Genomic DNA, 22,572 nt, shown 5'->3' with positions numbered 1-22,572 from the left:
GTTGCGGGAGGGTTATGGATGTATAGCCGACGCGCAGCGTCGCGCTCTGAACGCTTCACGTATGTGAGAGTCAGGAGCCGCAAGCATGCCGCGGGTCGAACATAGGAACAATGCCCTTGAAACGCTGACCGCTAATGTGCTGCATGAAAGACGCTCAAGCCCGTGGCAACGCATTTATCACGCCATAAGAGCTGGTTAAATTCCTGCCAAAAGCAAAACACAATCTTATTACCCCGCTGATGCGTGGCAGCAACTTTCAAACCAAATGGAATAATTGTAACAGTACATGGTTAGCAAGCGAGCACTGATCACCCCCATTAAGGAGGGCGCAGTATCCATTCAGTTTTTTTTTTTTGCATTTCGATTTAATCGGGATACGCCCGCCGGGTCCGTGATTGGATCCCGCGACTTCGGAGCTCAGCAGATGAACTCCATAGACACCAAGCCACCGCGATGGGTGGCCGATGTTTGCTTTCTGCACCCAGTGAATCTTATATCCACGAGAGCTTTTTGTACCACGTTTCTTAGGGTTAATCGTCACATTAGCATTACGCATAAGAAACCAGCTTAAACAGGAGTATACGGTCGCCCTTGTTCAGGAGGAGTTCAAGACTGTTACTTTTTCGTGGAACGGGCCAGGTGCAGACCCATACCATAATAGCATGATACTTTTATTCTTTTTTTGCGGCAACTGAGTGGGAGTGTTGACAATGGGAAAATTGATTCTATAAAGGTGAGAAGTGGGGGGGGGGGGGGCAGCTAAACTAACTTAGTGTAACGCTTGATGAGGTGCAGCAATATGAGCGCTGTTCTAAGGGAGTCAGATATCGGCTTTTAACTTATCTCTTGGCAAACTACTCGGGTGATGCTTGCGGTAGAAACTTAAAATCCACAAAGGCTCAAAACTGGGCAAGAAGTGCGGGCCGTACTCGTCATTTACTACATACACTGAAGTGCCTGATTGGAAATAGAGCTCACATTACTGTCTTAGCCACGGTTATTCTCGTTCATTGGCGAGATTAACGCACAAAACGAAACAAAGAGATGCTCTCTGTTTCAAGGCGGCTTTGATAATTTCCGCGGCTTTTCCTGAGACTATGGAAAATTCAGCGGTGACATAGTTGGCAGATCTTATGAAATTCTCAAATTTCTCTCACGGGCCTGCAGCCGCTCATGAGACGCGTTCAAGACGTGGCCACACAAAGAAAAGCTCAGTGTCTTATCGAATGCCGGACACTGCGTGATACTGCATATGAGCTACTACCTTTCAGTTGCGCAATATAGCTGATGGTTGCACTCTGTGCATGTCAGGTTTGTTCCTGTTGTGTTCGTATAGTGTACTTAGCGTTGAGCTGTCTAGGTTAAAAAAAAAACAGAAAAACGCCGATCCACGAGGGAGGCGACACGGGTGCGCACACAGGGCTCGGGACAGATGACACAAGCGCCAGGGCGGCGCGGATTCCGTCGATCGCACGCAGCAGTCGCGGGATGCGCGAAGTGAGCCACAAGAGGGGGCTGCCGCAGGGAAGAGGAGGACGGAACGATTTCGACAGAGCCGTAGCTCTCTTCCCCAGCTGTGCCCTCTGGTGCGTTCCAGATAGGGAGGCGCGTTGGCGAGGGGAGCGAGGGAGGGCGACGTGGTCGCCCAGGGCGGGCTGAGAGCGCGCGGGCGTTCCCGGGCGCGAGCGCGTGGACAGCCGCGGCAGTGCGGCCGTGATTAGGCAGCGGCGAGGATGCCCCGGTCCTTCCTGGTCCGCCGCTGCGGCAGCTACGCGCGCTGGAGAGCCGCCGTCAGGGCGCTCGCCGCCGACGAGGTCCCCCTGGCGCGCCAGCACGTGCGCACCTCCCAGCACGGTGAGTGACGGACAGGGGCACGGCTGCGTTCACGGGGCCAAGTGGAGAAGCTACCGAAACACGGTGGCCGGGCTGCGACTGCTTTCTGCGCCGGGGCACGGACTGCTCGTCGTGGAGAAATCACAGTCGCTGAGCTGCGCCGCCGTTTTAAAGGTAGCTTCTCCATTCGGCGAGGTCTTCTCCAACCCGAAATAGGCTGTGGGGATCCCCTGCGACTACAGTGTGTTTCAAGTGCCATGTCTTCGCTGCATATTGCAATTCTATTCAGAAATATGCGCATGAATCTGCGGCGGTTGCTTGTATAGATGGAAACAAGTACAAGCAGAAAGCAACAAATTCATACGATTTTTCTCTCTTTAGGCCTGTTATTAATGCCATCGTTCAGCAATAAGGCCCCTAAAGCACAGGATATACGTACAGTAATCTTGACTGTGTTGAAAATTCTTTGAAGGCTCCTTCTTTCCATAGCGAATGCTGTCCGAGGCCTGGTTTCTCAATCTTCATTTGTGTTCCGTGGCAACACAGAGCATTATACGCAGGGATTTTTCTTGAAGTACTGCCTAATGCGTTCGTTTCCTAGCTTTCAAAGACTCAGTGAGATGGGCGGAAATTCAGATTGAGTGTGTCCTTAACCTTATACCATATACTTAAAGTCGTGTTATGTGAAATTGCTGCGATCAGTTTGGAATTGCTTGGCACCATTGACACTATTCAGCTTACATCAATAGGAACGCGAGTTACGGCTAATACTACTGCAGTACCGATTCACCACCTCCAAATATCCTTCACAAAGTCACGGAACATTCGCTGCTTATAAGTTCTCCCAAGAACTTTTACACCCTCTTGTGCTTAATTGCACTTAATTTCTAACAATTAACTAGTTCCGCAAATTAGATAATTATAAGCCAAACTACAATTTTAGTACATTTACAGTTTCAGGCCACGCGCAGGGATTCGCCAGTACTTCATAGGACGCCTTTTGGGCAATGAATGAGTGGCATGAAATAAGCAAACAATATTTAGGTAAAACAAAGTTTCCTGCATTGCAGTAAGTGCAAGAAAATAATTCTTTTCGCAAGTGAAGGAACAGTTGCTACCTGATGCAACCCATTAGAAGCGCCGCGAGAGCTTTTCTGCGTACAATCTCGCTTCTGAACTGGTAGTTAGAGGAGGGATGAGACAGCACAAAGCGGTAAGAGGGCGTGTCAGGAACACGCAGAGCAAGGAGAGCTTCCACGCAAGATGCCTACTCTGCTACGCCGCACTGACAATGGACTTCGCTTCTTCAGTGCTTCACGCATGCGACAAGGGAACGTTGTACGCCTGCCTCGCCAGCATCTCAAGAGAGACTTCATCTAACTTCATCTCTCTCTCTCTCTCTCTCTCTCTCTCTATATATATATATATATATATATATATATATATATATATATATATATATATATATATATATATATATATATATATATATATATATATATATATATATATATATATATACGTCTGTTCGCTATTTGCGTTCGTTATTACGCATCATCTTTGCCCGCTGTTCTTCATACCGCGTTCCGTCCGTTCTCTGGCGTGCATTCCGCTGTGGAAGGGAGATGCTCGTACATAGCAATCTGCTGATTAGAGCGGAATGGGTGGTTTTTTGCAACCAAATCACATGAAAAGAATTGCGCATCATGATCTTGTAGATGTTGCGACCTAATACCATAGGGATGATACTCGTTTGTCGCTCTAAACGCGCCCGGAGTAAAGTTATTTTTTTTAGTGCTGTAAATATGGTGCTGTACATGAATGATCATATTCTAAGACTGTGTGCCAATGAGGAATTGGAATTGATTGCCGTACGATTTCTGAAAACACAAGGAAGAGCCAACGAGCTTCCTCAAGAGTCGCGTCCCTGGTCTCATTTTTTGCGCCGATTTCGTTACTTTAATTCTAGATAACTGAGACGAATGTGACTGAGTAATGACGGAAACAAAGCAGGCCAAGCGTCCTAACTTACAGCGGCTGAGTTGAGTTCTTATTCTCTCCACTGGCATGCAGCTAGTAAGCGGAATACATGCCCGTGGTCACCAAGGCAGTACAAGTTCTCCAAAGCATAATTTGAACCAAATTCGGATCAATAACGCTCTCCGTTCGTACGTTCAGCGTACGTTCAGCTTCTGATACAAGAGCGCTGAACACGCTCTAGCCAATCGTGATCGATGCCCAACGCGACGACTGCCAAACTGTCAGCCAATCGCGAACGGATCTTAAGTATAGAAACGATTGCGAATCCTGCTCCGGAGCCAATGTTTATAACGCCTGTGTGCTGTGCGATGTCAGCGCACGTTAAAGAAGCCCATGTGTCGCTTCAGGACGTTAAACATAACAATTTGTAATTAAGTATCTGACTACAGGTTTTCAGCTTGTGTTCATGCCCTATGCCAAAGCACACAGGGCCCAGAAAGACTTCAGCATTTGTATCGGTTCTTGATTATGTCTTCAGATGTCTTCAAGTTGATATGTCATGGATGCAGAAATGACGACAGATAAAGCGTTTGCCTCAAGCACAATAAGCCAGAGCTGCGAATACTAGTGCTGTACAACGCATGACCCTTGCTCATACTAATCCTTCATACTGCTCATACTGACTCTTGTTCAAACATTTCCTCATAGCCTCTGCTAAACATTTCTCGTCACACTGTCACTGCAGTTCCAACCACGGCGCAATTGATATGTAAGGCTGGGCTGTTTTGTGATTCTAACAGCGGAGATAACATACTTAAACCGAGCAAAGGAAGGGATCGGGGCATTTACCACCGTCCGAGGAGAGTTGTAGCCCGCCCGCGCTTTCTTTCTTCTAAATCACATTCCGAAAGCGCTGAGATAAACTCTTACTTTCGTATCAAGCAATCAAAAGCAATGAAATTATTGCGCTTCTAAGTCGTACGGCAAGGCTGAACGGCGCGCAAAGAGCAGAGCAAAGCGCGAGACAACAGCGCATGTGTGCAGCTACAGGTTCCAGAACCACGTCGCAGACATAAACTAAGAATAAATTTTGAGAAAAGAGAGTGAGCGGGGGCCAGACAAGTGCGTGGGGTTTAGTTTTTCCTCTTTCATCTTTGTTCCTCCCAGCAAACTGCGCACGCAGACGTTGCGGAGAGCGCACTTGGAATCACTGTTTTTGTCGCAGCGTCCCGTTTGCGTAAATCAGCGTTCGCGTTACTCTAGAGGCACCAGCGAGCGGTCTTACTTCATGCACGCCGCTTGTTGGCGCGCTCTGGGATGATGCAACAGCAGTGCCCGCCACCAGCTGTTCCGCGCTCGCGCGACAAAGCGCCACACGACGATGTTGGCCCCATCATCGGGGTGACATGCACGGTGCTCAACTTGCAGCTCGGCAGGCACGGAGCTCAGGGCAGCTTTACGCACCTCACGAAGCTAGACTAGAGCACAGTGGTCAAGCGATTTTGCACATGACGGAGCCAGTTCATTACTGCGAGAGGGCACGAATGACACACGAACCTGCTAACGGTTCCGCGTGAGTGCCTTCCACGGAGCGCATAACTTTGTGAACCCCAGACAAGTGCGGAGAGATGCAAAGTCAACGAGCGACTCGTTGAAAGCATGCCAGCCGAGACGCTATGCACGGCCGGCTGCGATCGGCGGGTACAACGGCGCTTCTGCGCAGCCTGAGTAACACCTGCTGCTTTGACTGCATAAGAATCGATACAGGCGTGTGGGTCGCGCTCAGGAGTGCTTAAACGCAGCTACTGCAAGAAAAAAAAAAAAACAGTCGTGTTTAATAATACAGGAACGAACACAAAAAAAATGTTTTTTTTTTTGTGTTTGGTTTCTCTCTGTTCAAACTAAGGATCAGTCGAGTGTACCGAGGATGAGAACATGTCTCCGGAGCAACATATTAGAAAATATACACGAATAAAGCAGTAGCCAGCTGAAAGATACTGAAAATTGTAGAAGTATAGCGTTAAAAGAAGGGAAGAATGCGGCATGGATTATAGACGAACCACGAGATAGATATCCTTGCGGAAATTAGGGCGAACATATGGTCTTAGCCAGGAGAAGCACTGCGTAAAAAATAAAAAATAATAAAAGAATAACCGTCTGTTGTTTGTAGTGGCCGATCCAATATGGAAGGAAAGAAATGTAGAAAAGGGCGGGAGAGGAACAAGGTTAAGCGATGGGCGGCTCAAATAATGTGTGCAGAATAAAATACCTTTGCAAGTGCTTTTCGAAAGGAAACACGTTACATCTGACAAATGAGCCTTGAATTAAAGAACAAGCTCCCAGAATTTTCGCTCATCTCCGGGGCGCAAAAGTGGCAGCGATGGTGGACGCCGATAGTGCATGATACGCACGAGCAATATACCACTTCTGACTCTCCTGCTTCCACACTCCGAGGTGACGGCCGTGTATACAGCGGCGTTATATTTCGGTGTACGCAAGTGTGTTTCTCCTAGAGCACAATATATTTAACGTATTGTGCTGAAGGCCTGCTGCGTAAAATTTTAATTTGAGTTTCTGTTGTAAAGAAGAATGGGAAGAAGTAATCATTCCGAACGAGCTGCGATTCAATGCAGGGTAACCGAAAGTTTCTGCAGACTTCCAGAATTAGCCAGTCAGTTCCAGCAGTGAGAGCAGCTACCTTGATTTTTCCAGCTACGTCAGGAAGTTGAGAGCATGTATAAATCAATCGCGAAAACCGAGTTTCCGTAAACCGAGTTTCCGTCCTCATGTGAATACCGACGCGTTATGCATGCGTTTAGTTCAGATGGAGGAAATTACTGTAACAGAGATTTTTTTTCTTTCTTTTCCTAGCTTAACCAAAAGCAGGATTCGCAATAAGATATGAAAAAGTTATCAGCTAGGCTGCAGGATGCGAACCAGAGGAAATTCCAGCAATGCGCCCCGTCTAAATAGATGAAAGAAAGGCATGTAAGCCTACTCATGAAAAAGCTGTCTGGGATTGCCGCAAGGGTATACAGTGCATCTTAGCCGCACGAGATCGTTGCGAATATGTCAGTAACTCTGCATAGAAAACGCAGACGTGAACATTGTCTTTTTCGCATCATAGGAAGTACAACTAAATGCGACACATTTACAACAGCATGAACTGCCATTGACTTTTTTAAATGTTAGCGGCCACATTGTCTTCCCCTCTGGAAGCAGCTCTTTAATCACAACACGTGGTTCGGAATTAATATCTTGGTCTGAACTAGTCGGCTACACATCATGGCTCATTAATAAGCAGCGCGAAAAAGCAAGGACGACGAAGAAGCAACACAGAGAAGACACAACAAGCGCTGGAGTTTGGGTGGTTGTGGTTAAAACCAGGGTATACCACATGACATTGACCAGGCTTAGCGCACTGGCAAGACGGAGGCACCACCTACGAGCGCCGGTTTGGGAATAAAGAGGTTCAACCTGAGGTTTGACTCCCAGCTCATCCTATGATATATTATTTCAATGACAATCGGAATACCAGTTACGGGCTATTTCTAAGCGACACTGCGAAGCTGTGTGACAGCCTAGGTATTGCACATAAAGTTGGCTTCTTATTTAAAAGCCTTCGAGAACGATGAACGAAGTTCATCCTCAGATGAGCTGTCAAAAAATGAAAAAAGGGCTTCTTTCATGCATTCCATTTTCTTCAATAAATGCTTCGGCGTCGTACGTCATGACCAAAAACTCAGCGTTTGCGTGTTGGTTCTTGAGGCTGCTGTCGAAGTGGGTGTTGCGTGCATTCTTGCATGTGTGCCGGGTCACTGCAAGCAGTCGCCCACGGTTCGCGGTGGGTTTACAGCTCAAATGGGCGGAATCGTATGAACTACAAAAGCAGCCTATAGTCGGAATATCCAATGAGCACTTGTTACTCAACTACGGTATTAGCTGCTAATCATCACTCGATATTTTAGACCTCATAGTGATCAATCAGTTTCATATCTGCGCAAGTAGCCTAACAAGCCCAGAGCAAACGAGAGACTGAATTTAAGAAGGCTCAATAAATATCTCCGTAGAGCCTACAGGCACTCTGTTTCACAGTTAGACGGTGAAATATCTGTCTCTCGACTTGCTGTCTTATTCCTCGGTCTGTTTTTCTCTTTTCAGTTCTTACGTCGACGAAGAGATGCTCGGACTTCAAGTGGTCAGCTGCACAAAGCGACGAAGGTAAGTCCCTGAAATCACTTCAATCAATCATTGTAATACGACCGCCATATGACGTCTCGCGGGGACTCCACAAAACTATGAAAGCACACCGATGGGAGCAAGCTGTTTCCTGGTTTTTCAAAATGATTGGCGCTAAAACGTATAACTGCCAAGATTTCTACTAGCTTTGCGTTGTTCCCCGAAGAGAACATTAGTGTTCGCGCGTTTTTTTTTTCTTCTCAGCATGTAGTAACCACTAAGCTTACTCTTCACAATTGAACTTGTCTTCTGAAGCGATCAATTTCGGGCATTCCTCTCTAAGCGTTCGTCCAGTGGATGGAAGCAAAATGCAAAAGCGCCCGTTTGCTATGCGATGTCAGTGCACGTTAAACAACCGTAGGTGGTGGATATCAATCCCCCGCTCTCAAATAGTGCGTCTCTCGTACCTCGTGTGCAGCAGCTTTGTCCCCATGTACCAAGCAATCATAATATGCGCTGCTGGAGAGGTGCACTACGCTTTCACTGCTCATAAAACAGCCGTTCTCCGGCAATTTATTGGTATATAACGCTGAAAAATTAATTGATTGGCGGCTTCACTGCCTGGTATGGGTACCGGCTGGATAAATAATAGTCAGCTTTTGCGTAAACCTAAGGCAGGTTTCTCTGCTTGGCTGTGCAGATCTGTGACAAAGCCCGTCACTGGTTTATCATTTCTCTCGCATGCCGAACAGTGCTAGACAAACTAATTTTTAAACGGGAAGGAGTTTATGAGCGCAATTTCTTCATACATTGTAAGATTTAAGTAACAGCCAATATATTAACAGATCTCCCGTCGACAGGCTTGCATTTTTTTGGTGTTTACGTTTTTGGTATTGTCAAAAGCGTTCCTCATTAGTTTTTTACGGCAATCTAAACTCCGCGATGCGAGCGATGGAAACATTTTAAAAGAAAGAGTTTGCTGCACATCGGAAGAATGGACCACTAAATTCAATATTTCTATAACAGGGCCTCACAATTTCTCAATATTCAAAATATTTCTCCCAAAATTTTAGACAAGGTCTGGCGTCAGGATGACGCTTGTTATAAAACGTTTGCTATAAAAATATTTAAATTAGTCGTAATTCAGGACCGGGCTAATTGGAGGCAAAAGTTCTACTGGAGCGAAATCGGCGCCATAATTTCTGCTTCAGGTGTATTGTCGCAAAATGTCCCGCTCTTTCTTGGTACTTTGGCTCGTGCCACGTGAATACCCTCGACGGACCTAAAAGCCTTCCCGCTCTGCCATCCGTGATTGCGAGTGTGTGTAGCAGCTGTTCCGGCGTCCAACAACGAACACGCAGCGTGGAAGCAACCAGAAGAAGAAGAACGTTTATTCGCGATTGCTTCCCAACACATATAGTCAACTGGCGGCTGCATGATAATAGCCACGTATTACAGATAGCATACTGGCCAGGGCCCATACATAGAGCGCATGCGCGTCTGATACAATACATCTCCCTCAATGCAATATTTAAAAGTCTGCGAGCACAATACGAGACACTTGGTGGAAATTCTGGTCGTAGTGAAGACGACTGGGCTGTCGCTTTTGTCGGGTGGACCGCCTTGCCACATATTGCGTGGGCTGGGTTGTAGACTGCGATACTCCAGCGTTTTCCTGGGCTTGCGTGGGCTGTGTTATAGACTGTGGTGCTCCCGCGTTTTCCTGGAAAATTTCTTCACTGTCAGAGTCATCTTCCGTTAAGTCACGTCGTAATGGCTCACGTATGGCTAGAAGATGTTGTCCGTTGCGTCGAAGCACCTTGTTGTCCTCTGTAAGGATGCGATAAGACCTTGGTGCCACCAGGCCCATGACTCGAGCCTTGCGGTCCCATGCATCCCCTCGTACTCGTACAACTGCATCTTTCTTGAGTGCTGGCAGAGTTTTTCCTTTGGATGGTCTTTGGCTGCGTGGTTGGTTCCGAGACGTAAGTTGACTGGAGCATGACACGCAGTCTGGTAACCGAGTGCGCAACTTCCTGCCTTGAAGGAGCTCTCCAGGGGACCGGCCTTCGGCTAGTGGAGTCGAGCGATAGCCGAGTAGACCCAACTAGAAGTCCTCTTTAAGCTCGCCAGTCTTCTTCATTATTCTTTTCACAATTTGGACTCCTTTCTTGGCGAGGCCATTGGACCGTGGGAATCTCGGACTCGACGTCACATGCTTGGACTCGTATATGGATGCGAACAAAGCAAATTGATGGGATGAAAACTGAGGACCGTTGTGGGTGCAGACTTCCAACGGAATTCCATACCTTGCAAAAATTGAGCTAAGTGTAGCAATGACAGTGCATGTCGTTGTGTCGATTAGCTTTTCGGCTTCGGGAAAGTTTGAAAAGGCGTCAAACACGCACAGGTAGGAGTTTCCGCCGTACATAAAAATGTCAACACCCACCCTGTACCAGGCATGGTCTGGGATCGGCCTAAGCGCCAGTGGTTCGGTTTGTTGTTTGTGCACGTATTTTTGACAAACAGAGCAGGCCTTGACCGTGTTTTAAATGTCATTATTCAGTCGCGGCCAAAAAACCAAGCGACGGGCTCTCGCTTGGAACTTATTTATGCCTAAGTGACCTTCATGAATGCGACCGAGTATTTCAGCTCTCATAGCCTTTGGGACAACAAATTTTGGTCCCCTTCATAACAATGCCCATTGACTTCTGATAACTCAGGACCGAATAGTTTCATCCACCCTTCAATTTCTTCTCCATTCCTTAGTTGCCGCAACGCTGTCTGCAAGTCTGGGTCAGTGGCTGTCGCTTCTGCCTGTCGATCAAACATTTTCATGCTTACCAGCTCCCGCTCACTGCATGTAGGTCGACGTAATCTTTGTCGCTTGGAACGGCCGACGATGATCTTGTTAGCATATCGGCCAGGAACAGTTGTTTGCCTGGGACAAAGCGAAGAACGTAATCGTACCTTCGCAAGCGCAGAAAGAACCGTTGCAGTCTTGGTGGCATGCCGCCAATGGCTTTAGAAGCAATTACTAACAGTGATCTGTGGTCGGTTTCAATGAAAAACTTGCGGCCATAAACGAAATGAAAAAATTTCTCACGACCGAAAGTAATGGCCATCGTTTCTTTCTCTATTTGCGCGTATCTTTGTTCAGCCTAAGTCATTGTGCGTGGGGCATAGGCGACCGGCTGCCAACTACCACCATACTTCTGAAGAAGGGCAGAACCGACCCCATTTTTGGAAGCATCTGCAACGACCTTCGTCTCCCTAGCAGAGCAGGATCGAAAATGGCCAGCAAAGGTGGACCGCTCAATGTGTCACAGACAGCTTGCCATTCTTTACAGTGGTTTTCGGACCATTAAAAACCGTTGTCTTTTTTAATGAGGCTTCGTAGAAGCGTCGTCCTCTCCGCCAGATGCGGTATGTATTTCCCGAAGTAGTTCACGACCCCGAGCATTCAGTGAACGCCGGCTTTGTCCTTTGGCTGAGGCATTTCACTTAATGGTGCGGTCATTGCGGGGTTAGGTCTTATTCCGTCTTTGTTTATGACATCACCCAAGAAGTCAATTTCGGTGACACCGAATTTGCATTTCGCCGCATTGAGCGTCAGGCCGGCCTTTTTAGCTAGTTGCAAGACTGTGCGGAGGCGAGTATCGTGCTCTTCCCTTGTGCTCCCCCGTATCAGTATGTCATCGATATAGATTGGCAGCCATGGAGCCTGGTCGAATATTTCATTCATAGTTCTCTGGAAAACTTCAGGCGCCGACGCAATGCCGAAGGGAAGTCTCAAGAAACGGTAGCGTCCAAAGGGCGTAAGCAGCTAGAGTGAGACAGGCGCCCAGTCAGGACGGTGTCAGAGTGGATGCGGACGCCACGTAGTACACCACATGATTTGTGCGCGGTCACGGATGGCGAGTGGGTAGGAGAGGCCGGAAGGGCAGGATTTTCGAAGACAAAATAGGGAGCTTCGAAGGTTGCCTCGAATTAGGGGTTGATTCGAAGGAAAGTTGAATGGCAGGTTGGATTTTAAAAAAAAAAACAGAAAATATTTTCGGAGGCGCAAAAGGGAATATCGCGCATATCAAACGCATTATAAGGTCCTGAACAGAAAAAGAAAACAGAACCATTGGAAGGTAGAGCTAGAGCTGCGGGCGCGTGTCGCGAAAGATACAGGCTATCACCTTGCCACAGAATGATTTTTTTTTCATTTTTATGTACCGTTCTGTTGCTGGTGTGTGCGGCCCCCTTAAATGTGAGTGCTACCGGGACGGCAGATTAGCACCGGGCACCTGGAAAAAATGTAAAAACCCCACTTGCGTCAACTGAACGCCAAACTCGCATGCGAAAAACCTTGCCATTTGAATGGAAAGGAACCTTTATTTACTGCTTACATTGAGCTCAGCGGCTAAAAATGTAAACTTCGATTTCTCTAAAACGAAAATCACTGCACATTTTACGAGAACGAAAGGTTTGATACTTGAAATAGGACTAGGTAGGTCTGAAGCAGCTTTTTAATTTTTTTACGCATTTTTTACGAGCCATAGTGCACAAAAACAACAACAAAAAATCAACATGCTTTAGAGCTTCTAAGTTTGACGTCGCGAGCCATTAGCTTGATCTCGGCTTCCATGGGCAGTCTATAATGCCCTTTAGGAAACTGGTGACGCCCGGGTCACAGCTCCACGGACGGACGAAATAAAGCATAGAACGTGGGTTAATAATTATTTCCCTCGAGTAATAACTGCGACTCGACTAAAAGTGCGGTATACTAATGAAAGCGCTCACACTTGTGCATGCTGACCTGTTTGTCCCTGTTTTACTGGCATGTATAATGAAAGAGTTGGCGCTAATGGTCTGTCACCAATGATTTGCATTCGCAGAAGTTTCGAGAAGCCCCAGCATTACTCCCCCGTGCCAAGATTCCAGTGGAAGCGTGCCTAGTGTCCTCACAGACTACTCCATACAGGCGCTTCTCGGTCTGAAGACGGAAACGACAAGGCAAGAAGGAGACGTTGAGCAAAATATCTACGCCAATCTTATGATGCAAGTGTCTACTGCACTGATACAATCGCTTAGAGACGGTGCCCCTTGCCCGTGGCATTGAAAATTATTAGCCACAATAAAACCTAAACGGAGAGGGGAGTGGGGATGTAGCATGGCCTTCTATGTGAAGTATTTCTCTTGAGGAAGGCGCCCCTTTACCCCCCTCCCCCCCAACACCCCCACACACACACGCACACACACACACAAACACACACGCAATCCGCCTCGGCGTTCCAGAGCGCTCCGGTCGCAGCTATCGTAGCAAGCAGTGATAAGGCCCGCGCGCAGGAAGTGGTAAACAAAAAACTTGAAAACAAAAATTGACAAAGCTTGGTGGATCTATAGCGTCTGTATTAACTATGCGACACCCCCAAGCACGACAGAACAGTCTCCAATTTGCGTTAATTCAAGAAAACTCCAGCGGCTGCCGTTCTGCACTGCAAGGACGACCGTCCTGCGAGTGTCACAGCTTTTCTAATGCACGCACTTTCCAGCACTGCAGAGGTCACAAATGCGGTGAGTGGCGTGCTCTTGACAATGGCTGCACGTGCCTCACCTGGACAGCAAAGGATGGTTGTTCCCACTTTTGCTTGTTTTATTGATAAAAGTTCTCCTCCATGTGAGCTGTTCCGGCGCAAGATAAAAAAAAATAAATTAATTAAACGCATCTCGAATAACGAAGAAGCGTTGTAATGAAGCGTTTTGTGACTTTTAAAGAGAGTAAATTTTGCAAAAGGGACCAAGCAACCATTTCGTTCCCAAACACATCATGCGTTTTGGTTGCATGGCACTTCGCCAGGTTTAAAATGTTCCCGGAAAACATAATTTTCATGTTCTTCAGCGCGCAATGAGTAGGGAACAATCATTTTCCCGCGAAGAAACAGCTTTGGAAAGAAATGCCGCTGTACGTGATCGGCTCTGACTTATTACGCCGTTTGTATTGCGTTCGTATTGAATTCAAGCATCGACTTTCTCAGCATTCTTCATGTGTAAGTCAGCCAAAAATTACAGTTTCCATCCTGCGTGGTTATGAGCGTACTTCTCTCACGCACACTCGTTATTCTGCTTGCCCACAGTGCTGCCCCCCGTGGTGCACCAGCCAGCGCCGTACCTTTCCCTCCGTCGGAGTCGCCTCCGCTTACGCACAGCACGGTGCTCCTGCCTGCTGGCTACAGTCCTGTGGCGAGGAGGCTGGCCCCTGCGCCCGCGGCGGCACGCAGCCCTCAAGACAAGGCTCACCGCCCCGGCCGCATCTTCGAGTGCAAGCAGTGCGGCAAGGCGTTCAAGCGCTCCTCGACGCTTTCCACGCACCTGCTCATCCACTCGGACACGCGGCCTTACCCGTGCGAGTACTGCGGCAAGCGCTTCCACCAGAAGTCCGACATGAAGAAGCACACCTACATACACACCGGTGAGCGCCCCCTGCGGCTGCTAAGTGCCTAACCTCGCGGAAGACGCTGGATTCTGGCCTATGGCGAGCACTAATGTAGCGGAATACCAATGCGATTTGCTGTGTCGGTCCTTAGTGTTCACTGTGCACGTTGCTAAAGTTCCCGTTGCTGGAAAGGCGGGATACACAAGCAGAGCAGTAATGCAAATGATGCAACTTGATGCCTGAACAGCCTCACGGGCAGAGAAACGGCGTAATGGTTGAACAAGAAAAATCTTTCTGCACCTGAAAAATTGATACTGCAGTGCAGTCTCAGTTCCCAGTTTTTGAATCGGAACACCACCGTGCGTGTCTGCTATACTAATCTTCAACACCGATATGCAGTGTGTGGGAAACGTTGTTTGGCGAAAGATAGCGGTTGGTTTAAGCCCAATAAGCCCTTGTGCAGAGAAGGCTCGGGGCGTCGATTGAGCTGTTGCACGCTTTCTGTGTTCCGCCGTAGCAATGAAGGATGGCTCAGTGGCACGCCTATAACTATAAGTGAGCTGTCGGCGTGTTACTTAGCGGTGCTGCGGCGTCATATTTCAAAGCCTACATGCCTGCTCTTCGAAAACGTCCTGACGCTGGTAATGAAGCTGTACCGTACGTTTAGGGGAATCCCCTCAGGACGAGCAGCTTAGTGGTTTCCCTAAGGTAAAGTAGTAAGCAATTATTCTTTCTTAAGAAGCCTACTCCGATGCTGGGAATTCCCCTGGACACAATGGTCTAAAATCGCTTCCGATTTGTGGTATGGATCATTAGAGCCTCGCTTTGCCATCTGTTGGTCTCCTGGCTAACTGAGTTTGTCCAACAGCTGCTCTATCCTTGTTGAGCACTGTCTCAGTTCGAACCCATGGTCGGGGACAATTTTTTTTTCCGATCAAGGGATTTCTGAGAAACCCGTATAGCTTTCTTCTTCAGCCCTGGGAGATGTTAGCTGCCCTTCGTGCCTGGTTTGGCTCTATTCTTTTACCGTTCAGTGCATCAGCTATCCTTCGCCATTACTTCATGTGTGCCCAAAGTCTGTGATCAAAATAGTCCAGTCACCTCGATTATTTGGTTGCGCAGCAACAGTGAACACCACGACATCGAATATAGGCGCTTTTAAAATCGTAGGCTCGTAGGAATTTCAACGAAGCGCACACACATGCGGTTAGCGAATTTATGAGCTGTTTGGTGCCCTGCATTTTAAGCTGTCACCCATGAACGAATTTCGTTTTCTATTTTCCGCAATAATTTCTTACAAAGGTCAGCAAGTACGGCTCATGTATATCTGTTTTCGCTTCCTTCCGATTGAGTATTGAAGTAATAAAAATTTTTTCCTTAGCAAACCCTGGGCTGCGGCCGCATTACTTCTGACCACTCGTGGTTAATCGACGTTCAAGAAATTTGGCGCCTGCCCTGTGAGCTTCTGTTTTCGTCTTGGCCTTTTCGCGTTGCTTCCTCTAGCCATGCAACAGGGGCAACAAGCCCAAACCACAACTCTAGATACTTTGTACCTGAGTGTTTATGTATTAAAAGACTGAATGCTTAAAAGTTCTGGCCTTTGACAACCCATTTCCGGTCGTGACAGCACAAAACAAATTGAAGGTGTGACATAGTTTGTCCACTAGACAACGTTCCGACAAGAGGACTTGTCTTCCCAGATAAAAACAAGTCCCCTTGTCAAAGCGTTGGCTAGCTGACTTAGGCTTCCCTTTCGCCCATTCTTCAGTTCGCTTTGTATTTTCAAGACTCCCATTTACTGGCTTCCTCCTACCGTGCATCCCCTCTCGTGGTCAGGAGTGAGTGACCATCTAGGAAATCAAGTTTGTGAGCCGGACTGAAGTTAGGCCGAGTGCGACCTAGTAAGGTTAAGTAACTATCACAGTAAAGCAAATTGCGCTGAGACGTGCAGACAAGCAGCGTTCTTATCATCTCTCACCATCTTCAGTGGAACTGATACTGCATTTACAAATCCATTTCGAGCCTCTCGATGCACACAAAAGACATAAGATTAGCTATTCGTTCTGGTAGTGGCTATAGCGTAGATCGCGTAGTATCGACCAGAACAGCGCCTATAGTTGATATATATTTGGTATTTACCGCGTATAGTTTCAATACAAGACTGAATTGGAAGTGCTTTGTTGTCGCAATGCTTCGTTTCCGCAAAATAAAAGCAAAGTTACGAGTCAGCAGATCCCTGTCCGGGAAGACAGTGCATTGTTTCGAAAAAGAAAAACGCTGCTATTGCTTGGCAATTTGTCCATTAGAGCGGTATGTTGCGTTGACATAACCACTTCATGGTCATTGATGCCGGTAGTTCCAGGTAATGCGAGTGGCGTTAGTCACCCATTATTTCGACTCTGGCACAAAGATGCCTTTTGCAGAGCTTTCCGCTCGATGGGCTGTCACCGTTGCCGTGAATGCTAATACATGGTTTACAGGAAGCCTTCAAGTTTTTTTTGTGTGTGTTTCCTCTCAGCAGTATCGGTGTATATTCATTTTGTAACCCCGTTGAATATATCCAACCGGCTGCGCGTGTTTTGCGAAAACTTCGTCGAAACAGCTGTGCACTTAGTGGGCACTTCGTGTCGCGAGAGTACAGATGCAGAACTTTTGGTGCGCGAATCCGCGCGACAGGAAATACGCAGAGCGACACAGGGAAAATATCTCTCTTCTGGAACTTAAGCTAGAACGCGATTTAGCTTTTGGGTCACTTTAATGTGCTCACGCACAAAGAACTGAGTGATTTGCGCCGACTATCAATGACGGTTTCAAACAACGCTGTGGAGCAGACGGACAGTCTCTACTGCAAGCAGCTTATCTTTAGAGCTGTCGGAAAGCTGTAGCATCAAGTAAAAGCCGCACTATCGAGCTTTGAGCTCTTAGCGCCATCTACCGACCAAAGGCGAAACCTTGGCGTTTCAAGGCAGTATCCGCTCAGTTTTAAGAGGCGGCGCCACGAGTTGGGTGTTTCTCGGGCGTACGTGGGGATCTCCGTGTGGGCGCCCTCATAAGGGCGAACCCTCGTGAGGGCGTCTTACCCACATTCTCACGAGAGGTTCACGCGGTGAGGCTTAGGAGAGGCAGGATAGGCGTAGAAAGCTTGGTGGCGGTAAGGGTAAGGAAGGGCGCAGGTGCTAAAGAGAAGGTGAGAGGCAACGTGCTGAGGGTGAGGAAAGAAGTCGCGAAGCAGCCTTCTGTGGCACCTCATTATTTTTCTCGCAATGGTATGTTTCAGTCCTCTGTAATTTAAACTGAATGACCTCATTAAAGCATAAAACGTTGATTTCTATGCTTTCTACCTTGTTCTGTGACTAACACTGCTTGTCCTGTGCATCACTCAGTTATGTAGTGCGGTCTTTTCATAGATCGATTTTCACATAGATGATGCCTATTTGGTCATGGCTGCCGGCGGTAATTATTTTGTTTGCTTGCAGCGCACGCGGCAGCCGCGAAACGTTATAGCAGGTTGTGGACTACCAAAGGGATAGCATAAAATGTCACCAATAAACAACAAAAACAAAGAATTTTTAACATAAACAAGCTTTAAGAGATGGTACGCAAACAATGCATCACAGCACGATGCAAATAGAATAACTGATTTACCCGCCACACAGAAGTAAATGAACAGCTGTACTCTGGGGCAAACCTGGTGGTTGTGCCATTGTGTTGTCGACTACAAGATATATTAGATCAGAACAAGGCGATATGAATAGATATGTGTGCCGAGTATGGATAGTGAGTTCTTTCATCTTTCAGCTTCCAGTGGAGGCAGGCCACCCATTCCGTGTACCGTTTTATTCTGACTGTACATTTAAATTACATCAGGGAATTTAATTATTATTTTGTGGGAATGTTGATTAATACCAGTAGCAGTGCTTATGCCACCAAAGAGATGTGTTACACAAAGCAAACCATGACCTTCTATTCATGTCGAAAGCAACTCCTGACAAGATATATTCTGAAGCATTTTTTTTGCGCGAAAAGTTCATGACATGAGCTGTTGCACTTGCCTTTATCCATCCATGTGCCTTAAAGGGACACTGATTACAAATTTAATTTGGGCAGTATAGATAGATTACCCACAACCCGACTACAAAGACATTACTTTAAATGAAAACGGAGCTTTTATAATCTAGAGAGAAACCAAAAGTGATATTCAGGGGTTATTCCCACCGACCGATTTCGCAAATAAGCTGCGGTGCGTCGACGCAATTTTTGTAGCCGATCTCATAGTATAAGCTACATCGTTAATCACTTGAAAACGGTGACACGGAGTTCTTTTCAGAGTACACGTCAGAAGTTTGAATCGAGCGGCTGGAAAACTTTTAAATGCAGCTTGCACAGCAATAAATCTGCCTTTTGTTGCCGAAAACTCATCAACATCCCCATAAAGGGTTATTGAATCGATTTTTACTGATAATAAAAGTAAGATGTAATTGTCCTTAGTGTCGACCCAAATGCGGTACGAGTTCTTGCTGTCAACACTGAGTAGCGCGAGGCCTAAAAAAATATTTGGAGTATGTACCGACGTAAGCATGGTACGCCACTTGGTATTGGCTCGGAACTCAGTTTCGACAGCGTCTTGCAAAGTGCTCGCATCGCGCAAACTGGAGGTCCAATTAATTTTGCGCCTGGGTGTCCACGAACATTTCATAAGGCGTACCTTTTGTCTTTACTGCTCACTTTCCAATTCGGACTTTTATGCTGGAAAACACCGGAGGCAGCAGCGTTACTGTACACTGTTAGAAAGGATAAAAACTTCGCACGATGAGCTCGAAAGCGCTTCGTCCGAAGTGTGCACTGAAGGCTCGTCTTATGCGGTTATTATTCAATTATGTCGGCAGTGTGAAAAAGCAACTTGAACGTTAAAAACTGGAGACGCTTAAGCTCCATCTTAAGTGTATGAGGCGATAGCGTTAATCAGTTAACACCCATATATGCGTAATTGGTCATTCTCTACTTTACATTCATAAATCCCTGAGAGTCCTGATACCACTGCTGGCACAGTGCTGCAGCGGTTAAGCGATGCGCCACTGCCCTGCGGTGGCAGGTGCTGCCACCGGTGGGGCTTGTGAGACCAAGGTTGCTTTTCCCAAGCAACCTCTCGAGATCAGTGATTAATTTAACTGCCACGTGCCACGGTGGGCAGTCTGCTCATAATCCAATGGGCAGGTTGTCATGAAGCTACAAGGTCACGTGACGTAGTATGACGTGACAAGGTCACATGACCTGCCCATTTTTCGACCATGGCAATTTTCGCGAGGCAGAGGTCGGCCAGGTTGGCCATAGGGTGTGGCCACCCGGGCCACCCTACTCCGGCCGATTTTTCGCTCACAACGCCGACGACGATTCTGCAGAAGAGGATTTTCTGCAGAACAGGAGCCTTAACGCTATCACGTTAAAACTGCGTGAAGTAAAGGGTGCGGACGTGGGAATGTGGACACCCTTTACAATGTGTAAGGCCGGGTCAGAGTGAGGGAGGGTCGAAGCAAAGAACGGTGCGAAGATCTCAGCACATCGCTTTATGACGAGCTACACGTATAGCACGCCTGTCTTTGACTCGCTTGCATCTTCTCCTTGACTCGTGTCAACTTACAAATTCCGTACACGCATATGTTTTACAAAGTTGTACGAACCATGCGATTCACTAAATGTGTCAGTCTTGAGTGTTGGCAAGTCGCACCACATGTTCAACATACTGCTCTTCTTATACTTGCAGGCGAGAAACCTCACAAATGCAAGGTTTGTGGCAAGGCGTTCAGCCAGTCGTCGAACCTGATCACCCACAGCCGTAAACACACGGGCTTCAAGCCGTTCGCCTGCGAGGTGTGCGGCCGGGCCTTCCAGAGGAAAGTGGACCTGCGCAGGCACAAGGAGACGCAGCACCAGAGCTCGGATGCAGCGCGCTGATGAGGCTCATCGTGGAGGGACCATGGAGCGATCTCGACTGTTGCTTACTCTAGTCTCCACACAATGAACTAGCGATGCGCGTGCTGTTGTTTTCATGTGTAGCCGCCGCGGTGGCTGAGTGGTTATGGCGCTCGGCTGCCGGCCCGAAAGACGCGGGTTCGATCCCGGCCGCGGCGGTCGAATTTCGATGGAGGCGAAATTATAGAGGCCCGTGTGCTGTGCGATGTCAGTGCACGTTAAAGAACCCCAGGTGGTCGAAATTTCGGGAGCCCTTCACTACGGCGTCTCTCATAGCCTGAGTCGCTTTGGGATGTTAAACCCCCATAAACCAAACCGTTTTCATGTGTACTAGATTAATGTAGACTGTGCTATCGCAGCTTGAATATTTCCTAGGCATATTTTCAGCATCCCGCCGGCTGGTAACCGACTTCTTGTAAGTGCGCGGAGCATGCTAAGCATTGTGTGCACTTAAATAAACACTTTTTTTACTTAATCAAACCAATTAATGCATCATGCTTATCAAAGATAAGCTTGCAGTTCATAGCACGATGTGCGTGTCTTTGCGATCTAGATCACAACTGTCTTCATTCGGCGGTTTGCACCAGAAGCCTTTACAGTAGTTCACGCTCGAAGTGCGGAGCTTTCAAAGGATAATGTATGTCCTTTTTGTCTTTTCTTGACACTCCGCTCTCAAAAAAAAAAAAAAAATATTGCACCCTCTGTTGCTAAAGTGCGCAGTCCAAAGCACGCGCATAAGCTCTATGGGCTCGGGGCTGTAAGTCAATTGAGATCTCTGCCACTCATTCGTTTCGCAATGAAAGGCTGCGAAGAAAGGCTGTTCAGTCGTCTTACGAGAGGGCTGGGAAAAAAGGCCGAGAATTTTGAAAACTTTTTTTCTGGTTTCTTTCGCGAAGTATGGAAGACAGGCAAAAATAAATCCGTTTATAGCCTAGAGTTCCTGCATATTAGTCATTGAGCAATTATTCCAGTGAACATTCAAACTGTGATGGACGGCTGCGTAAACAAAAAAAAAAACGCGAGAAAGTGCGCTTGATGCAGCATTCCGTTAGTGTAGGGTTACACTGAGTCATTGCACCATGCTTGCCAGCTGGTAAGCATGGTGCTTACCAAGTGGTAAGGAACGTCTAAACGACAAAGGTTGCCTGGTTCGGTACCACATGAGAATGAGGCTAGATGTGGTAAAAATCTTAAAACGGCATTTTTTACTCAGTTTCAGAAAAAGTAACAGCTTGTAGTCATTTTTGGTTTTGAAAGCAGTACGGCAGTTTTATTTCCAGAAAGAAAGTCGTACCCGCAAAGTGCAAGGTGTGGTGATGATGGAAAAAGAAAGTGCGATTAGGGTCAGAATACTGTCGTGCATTGCAACGTGTGCACACGTCGCATGAGAGTTCTTTATATTCATTTGAAATTTTCTCTACCGCTTACCTCATCACACTGTCAATATCTACCGCCAGAGAGTCACCCGCTTAGCGAGTGCGATTTATGGCAGCTAGAACGCGAGTTTTCCAAGCTCGAAGGCTTCAAGCCAGGATCGGCTCTTAGCAACAAAGCTGTCCCACAGGTGTATATCGTCTGTGTCAGCGTCTCATCAAGCGTCTTCTGGACCTCTGGTGCAATCTACTGAACGGAGGTTTCTAAAAGTTGAACTGATAAGGCTTTCTTTAAGCTTACTTCAGTTCCTTGGGGCAGTCACCTTTCGACAGTATATTTGTTTATTTATTTCAAGCTACCCCTAAAGGCCTTTAGTTAAGGGTATTACATAGGGGGGGGGGGGGGGGGGGGTTTGGTTAGTGTACATTTCAATATAAAAAACGACAAGAACATGAGAAAGGTACAATTGACAGGCTAGTGATAGCATGGTAGTAAAATTTAATATCTAAGAAACAGGAATACAAACAAAACGAGAGAGAAAATCATTACGGAGCATTATAATACAAATCCCAAGAAGCGGTACAATATTAGGGCACGACAACCAGTAAGAAAAGTTACAGGGTACATTTTTGGACACAACAAGAGCAAGAAACAATCGAAACAGTAAAAAAACAAGAAACTTTTGTTTTTAAACGCCAACGACCCGGGATATCAGGTCATGAAATTTACATGCGTTAGGCTCGATGTCGATGTGTGCTGGTAGGTTATTCTGCTCGATTATAGAGCATGGTATGAAAGTCTTTGAAAATGCA

At 47.0% G+C, this 22,572-nt stretch overlaps 1 protein-coding gene across 2 annotated transcripts; it reads left to right on the top strand.

The window, feature by feature from the left end:
• Positions 1-1,596: 1,596 nt before the first annotated feature.
• On the top strand, positions 1,597-22,088 carry LOC144100688 (uncharacterized). 2 transcript variants are annotated; one of them, XM_077633544.1, is made up of 5 exons: positions 1,597-1,854; positions 7,975-8,034; positions 12,879-13,041; positions 14,118-14,452; positions 20,178-22,088. In XM_077633544.1, the coding sequence occupies exons 1-5, from the start codon at positions 1,734-1,736 to the stop codon at positions 20,366-20,368; spliced, it is 870 nt and encodes a 289-aa protein (XP_077489670.1). In that variant the 5' UTR covers positions 1,597-1,733; the 3' UTR covers positions 20,369-22,088. The 2 variants fall into 2 exon arrangements, with proteins under 2 accessions (XP_077489670.1, XP_077489672.1); XM_077633546.1 differs by having other exon boundaries at positions 12,879-12,996; positions 20,178-22,079.
• Positions 22,089-22,572: the final 484 nt, after the last annotated feature.

Source organism: Amblyomma americanum, chromosome 1 (genome assembly GCF_052857255.1).
Source record: "Amblyomma americanum isolate KBUSLIRL-KWMA chromosome 1, ASM5285725v1, whole genome shotgun sequence".
Taxonomy (NCBI): domain Eukaryota; kingdom Metazoa; phylum Arthropoda; class Arachnida; order Ixodida; family Ixodidae; genus Amblyomma; species Amblyomma americanum.
Note: the sequence above shows the minus strand (reverse complement) of the source record. Positions and strands in the feature narration are given on the sequence as shown.